Source organism: Lactuca sativa, chromosome 3 (assembly GCF_002870075.4).
Source record: "Lactuca sativa cultivar Salinas chromosome 3, Lsat_Salinas_v11, whole genome shotgun sequence".
Lineage (NCBI taxonomy): Eukaryota > Viridiplantae > Streptophyta > Magnoliopsida > Asterales > Asteraceae > Lactuca > Lactuca sativa.
The window spans coordinates 182,142,819-182,149,123 of record NC_056625.2 but is presented as its reverse complement, the minus strand read 5'-3'; the positions used below and the strand labels follow the sequence as shown (position 1 = coordinate 182,149,123).

General features: G+C 39.2%; 1 protein-coding gene across 1 annotated transcript; it reads right to left on the bottom strand.

Annotated features, from left to right (window-relative positions):
• Positions 1-369: 369 nt before the first annotated feature.
• LOC111913101 (F-box/LRR-repeat protein 4) lies at positions 370-2,029 on the bottom strand. Its single transcript, XM_023908831.3, has one exon. The coding sequence runs from the start codon at positions 1,979-1,981 to the stop codon at positions 563-565; it is 1,419 nt and encodes a 472-aa protein (XP_023764599.1). The 5' UTR covers positions 1,982-2,029; the 3' UTR covers positions 370-562.
• Between the last annotated feature and the right edge of the window lie 4,276 nt (positions 2,030-6,305).

Here is a 6,305-nt window from a genome sequence, read left to right as displayed (position 1 = left end):
TGAAAATTTTATAAGAACATCGAAAGAAATCCCATGTAAGAAAAAAACATTTTATATGGGACGGAATCATACGTGCTGTGATTCCAGTGGCTATTTTCGAAGAAAAAAAAAAAGTTGACATTTTAGCTATTTTTTAAAAGCCATTAAAGTATTTGGCTAAATTTGTAAATCTCACTTTTTTTATTCAATAAAATTAATTATCTTACAACAAATTAACCCAACATGACTCGTTTCCACCATTACTTTAGTGTGACCTTTGGAAAACACTCACCAACAAATTTATCCACTATATCTATATGCATCAAATTATTAATCTTTATACACTTTATGCATCAAATTATTCATCTTTAATTTATACATTACATGCAATTGCATAAATACCATACAAATCAAACTAATTCTTTAGTTGCAATACAAGACACAATTACATAAATATGCTTTCTTCTTATTTCCATGGAAACAGGGCAAAGATTCATTATAATTTATAACACACAATCAAGAAACAATATACAATTGATAATTTTCAATGGAATTGTTAGAACTTAGAAGCACCTGTTCTTGATCAGGGTTGAACTTCAATAAACTTGTTTATCATCCATCTCCTCGCAATTTCTGATAACTTGCGATCTTCCACTTGCACTTTTCTCAGTTGTGGAGAATTCAGGATCACGAACTCAACACCTTCCACCTGGATTCCATGGCAGTAGACCATATCGATGCTCTCCAACTGCTTACAGTTTTTGCACAATGAGATCAATGATGCATTCGTTAACCTATTGCAACCCCTTAGTTTCAGTTTCCGAAGATCCTTGAATGAACTGATCATGGATGCAAATTCTTTGTCGAGAAGCATATGGTTGTAGGAGAGATCGAGTATCTTGATTTTTGGTAGATTCTGAGCTAATTCCACAAGGAATCCGTTTTGTCTCTTGATGACATCGCAATTTGTTAAAGCGAGTTCTTCGAGGTTATCACTCAACGCTAACCCTAGGGTTTTGAGTCCTTCACCTGTGACCATAGAACAACTTTGCAATCGAAGAACATGTAATTGAGTGAATTTCGTACCGATTTCGAATAAATGACTGTCGTCTAAATCGAGCGGCAATCGGAGGTCGAGTTTCTGGAGATTACAGTTCGTTTCGCGGATGAAATGGAGCAAACCTTCTTTGCTACCTCCGTCGTAAATTAACATAGATGACAAAGAATCGCAACGATTCTCAGCTAATTTAAGCAAAATTAAGGCGATGATTGACCTACATGTCTTCAATTCGACTTCTTGAAGGTTCTTCAGTCGTTGGATGAAGCTCGCAAATGAATGATTATCGCCTACACCTTCGCAGTTCTCGAAAACGAGCTTCGATAGGGATTTGTAACTACAATTGTTCCATAACCAACTGAGCTCGTAATCTCCGGCCCGAATTCCTGATAAGCAGAGGGATTCCAGCTGCAATTCAGTCGAGGAGGAGGAGTATTGTTCGGAAATAGAGTCAGGTGAGCCGTTTCCTGAAAGGATTAAGGTAAGGTTCTTGAGTGAGCGGAATGATGAGAGGAAGTGAAGGGAGAGGAGAGGTCTGGACAGGATAATAGAAAGAGACGATATGTGAGGACATGAGGTGGAGAGAGAAAGCAAGGGAGACAAGGCGACAGGGCCGGTGGAGAGGCGGAGGTGGGTGAGGTTAGGGCAAGAGGAGGAGATGGAGATGAGGAGGCTGTCGGAGAACGCGGTGGTTGCAGCGGCGGAGGAGGAAGAGGAAGAGGAAAGGGAGAGGGAGAACAGGTAGGTGTGGAGAGAAAGGAAGGAAGTGAGGGAAGGGAGAGAAGGGTGATTGGGGGAGAGACGGAGAGTGAGGGAGGAGAGGGAAGAGTGGAGGAGATGGCGCCAGCGTTTGGAGACGAGGGAGACGGCGGATGACGACGGAGGAGGGAGGCGGTGGAAGATTTCTTGGAGGAGCTCGTCGCAGAGGATTATGTCCATTATCATGAAATTATCGAGAAAAATGACAATAATTGACTAAATTTAAATAAGAAGGTGAGAGTACTACAATATTCTATGTCATTCACCTACTCTCGGCTTTGGAAGCCGGAGTACTACGGAACCACGCGACTTAGAAGTGCATTGCTCGACACGCGACTAATTTGTTTTAAGCATCCAAAAATTAAAGCAAAATACATATTTGGTTGTCGTAAATTGTAAAAAGTAAAAACTTCAATTTTCTTTCTTAATTTCTTTTTGTTTCTTACGAAAATTATGTCCATAGTTTGTTCAAGAAAATTTTTGGTGGTAGATCAATAGTCCAAAATTGATTTTTTTTATTGGTTTTGATCCTTCCTAGTAACAAATGTTAGAACCTAATGTTGTCTAGCAAAAAGCAAAGGGGCATTTTCGTATTCTCGGGCCCAACCCTCTCTCTCTCTCTCATGTCCATTCTTTGCTTCCATCATACCTCTACCATCTATCATCTGTTTTTTGTTCTCTTCAATCATCTTTGTATCACGAGCGCTCGAAACATGGCTTCCTATGGCCGACAAGGGTAGAGCTCCTCTAAAATCCCCCTCCTAAAAGTCATTGTCAATATCATCCACCATCAGCGCTTCTTTCAAGTCCACATGAACTCTATTTTTTGAAAATTAAGGCTTGTGTCTAACCAGAATTCTCTTCCTCCACATGCAACTCTATCTACTCCACCATCTCAAGTTGATTTTCAGTGTTGTATGGTGTTTAGTCGAACTTCTAAGGTATGAAACCACTCATATTCCTGTGAAATCGGAATTTGATGTTAATTGTGGGAACTAAATTTGATTTTATGCTCATTTGCTGACTAGCTAAAATCTAACATCTTTTGGTGAAATTAAGATTGATTTGGAAACTTCAACACAAACCCTACATTCCAATGATAATGATGTTGTTGTTAACATATTCCTTATGTGATTACATGACTATTTGTGTTAGTTTTGATGCAAATCCCTCATGGAAAAGCACAACTAAAAAATATGGTAGAATCAAATGTAGATAAAATTGTAGTTTGGGGAGAATGATCGATCCATGGAACTTCTATGGATATTTGTAGATGATACAATATATAAAGGATGTTCATAGCAAAATATTGATACATTGATCTAGAGTTGGAAGAAAAAACATGATAAATCCCTTAATCTATAAGTAGTTTTGATTATTATTGGCCACAAGGGAATTTTAGGAAACTATGGAATTGAATTTTAACTATATGGTTGTATTAAGAGCCTATATTCCTCTAAAATGTATTTGAGCATGATATATGCACTTCGTGATATTCATATAAACATTGAATAGTGTTGAATGAATCACATTGCTCCTTGTTGATCTCTTATGCAAATTAAACTCATAATCACTCCATTGCGCGTTTGATGAAGATTATGACCTTAAGACTTTTAATCATCTAAGTGATAATGAAAATGGAATACATTTGAGTAACAAATGAGTTTCATGGAATTATTAGGTTCATAAGGGTCATTTAGGAAGGTAGTATAATGATTAGATGCATTAGGATCAAAGTATGATGCCTAAAAGTGCAATTTTAGTCGTTTTTAGTTGTTAAGTGTGACACGAGTCGTGTTATGGCTTATGAGTTGTATGTCAACCAAACTTATTTTGCTCATAACTTTTACATCCTTACTCGAAATCATGCACGATCTTTTCGTACATTTATGTTTTAACATGGGGAATACTTTCAATAATGAAATTTTAAATTTAGGATTAAGAGCTTAATAAGTGACTTAATGGATCACTTAATAGGAGTCTGACGTATGTTATGTTGCTTTTAGGTGACGTTTGAATTCTCAAGCATCGATGCATTATAATAGACCACAAAATCATCCACACCCTTGGGGAGGGTTAGTATCGGAGCCTCGCATAACTTCTGCTTCAAAATCTCAAATGTTGCCTGCTGCTCAGGCCTCCATAGAAAAGTGACATTCTTTGGGTCAAACGAACTACGATCTTGGAGAAATCCTGAATGAATATCTGATAGTACTCTGGTAAACCAAGGAAGCTTCGAATCTCAGATGGAGAGCTCGGGGCTCCCAACTGCATCACAACCTCGATCTTGGTCGGGCCAGCCAAAATATCATTTTAATTGACAATGTGACCCAATAACTGCACCTCGTACAACCAAAACTCATACTTGGAGAATTTTGCATACGACGTCTCCCTCCTTAAAGTCTCAGGAACCTCCCATAAATGCACCTCATGTAGTTCCTTGGTATGAGGATAGACCAAAATATCATAAATAAACACAATAATCTATCGATCCAACATATGCCTGCAAACTGGGTTCATGAGGTCCATTGTCACACCCCAAAACCAGAACGGCGGAAACGTTCTGGGGCGGAGGACGCCATGTACAATATCACAACAATGCATAATAGTAAATAAGCAACAACATCATCCATTGCATTAATAATATAATTTAATACAAGTGTGTAACACCCCAAAAATACAGGCCAAAAATTTCATTTTAATTAGGTTATTACATAAAACCATCAGTATAAAAAAATTGATAATAACGTCTCATGTCAAAACCCAAGTGTCAGTAATCCAAAACATAGTATCATAAAACCATATCAGAGCGTAATCCCCAAGGATCTCATGTGCGGAAAACATAGTGTAATGCGCTGCGATCGAGCCGGCTCCTTTCCTTTGAAAACGAAGTACCTGAAACCAAAACTGAAAACCGTAAGCACAAAGCTTAGTGAGTTCCCACATCATACCACATACCATACGATCATATAACATACATATACTGTCAGGCATATCTGGGTGCCCGACCTACCCCTTCGGTCCTCTCGACCAGATACTACCTAGCATATCTGGGTGCTAGCCTCCCCTTCGGTCCTCTCGACCGGATACTGTCTAGCATACCTGGGTGCTGGGCTTGCTTTCGGTCCTCTCGACCGGATACTGCCTAACATATATTTGGGTGTTGGCCTCCCCTTTGGTATCTTTCAACCGGTAACCGGGGACTATTTTACCCCCTAACACTACCACATAAAAGCATAGCATAAACACATAAGTCATATACTGCCTAGCATTTCTAAGTGTTGGCCTACCCCTTCGGTCCTGTTGACCGGTAAGTGGGGACTATTTAACCCCTTACTACTACCACATAATATGATATCACATATATCATAATCTGTCTAGCATAGTTGGGTACTGATCTACCCCTTCGGCCCTATCGACCGGTAACCGGGGACTATTTCACCCCCTACTACCACTATCACATAACATCATATCATGCTAGCACATAAACATAACAGGTAGTAGCAAACATAGACAATTATCACAAAGATAATCATCTAACAACAACTCCTACTGGTGGGCTGACATTGTGGCCGTAGACCCACCGTTACTGGAAGGTAACTCACCTCGCGCTGCTGAAGTCCCGTAGACTCAACCCCACACTGCTAAAGTCCCGCAGACTCGACCCCAGCTGCTGGATGACAGTTTTCCGATCTGTCAATATCAAAACATCACCCAATTAATAATTGGGTCCCAACACATAACCAACAATACATTCTTTGGATAATTACTACATTACCCGAAGCTTGGATCATTCAAGCCCAAGGCCCAATCCATAGGCCCAAAAGTCAACTATGAGTTAAAGCCCATCATATGGCCCAATTTTCCAAATTGGGCCCAGGCCTATACATGGTCTTATTCTAAGGCCCAACATCATATAATCATTAAGGCCCAACTATGGCCTAATTTTCCAAATTGGGCCCAACCCCTTACATGGGCCTTACCCTAGGCCCATTAAATTATTTTAGTCCATATGATTATTCTTGGATGACCCACTAATAATCCAATCATCAAGGCCCAAAAGAAAGGCCCAACAATAAACCCAAGTGAAATTAGGGTTTCACATAAAATGATGATTAGGGTTAAGTTTCCTACTTAACCCATTAAGGACTTAATCCATTAAGTCCATTATCGCTTAGATTAATCTTTGCCAAAGTTTATTATTTAATATCTCAAGTTATTAAATAATTCTTGTGTGTGTGACCCGATTAACTCTTAAAGTTAGGGTTTCATTGGCATTAGGGTTTTCCAATCCAAATATTAGCCCATTTATCATTTTGTTGGTCTTTTATGTCAATTAGGGCTTTATTGGGCCTATTAAGCCCACTAAAATATTATTAAGCCCATTAGGGTTTTATTGGGTCCATTATAGTCCATTAAGCTTCATTGGGCCCATTAGAGCTTCTTTGAGCCCATTAGGGTTTCTAGCACCCCAAACGAATCAATCACAAGAGGCAAAGCGCACCTCCAC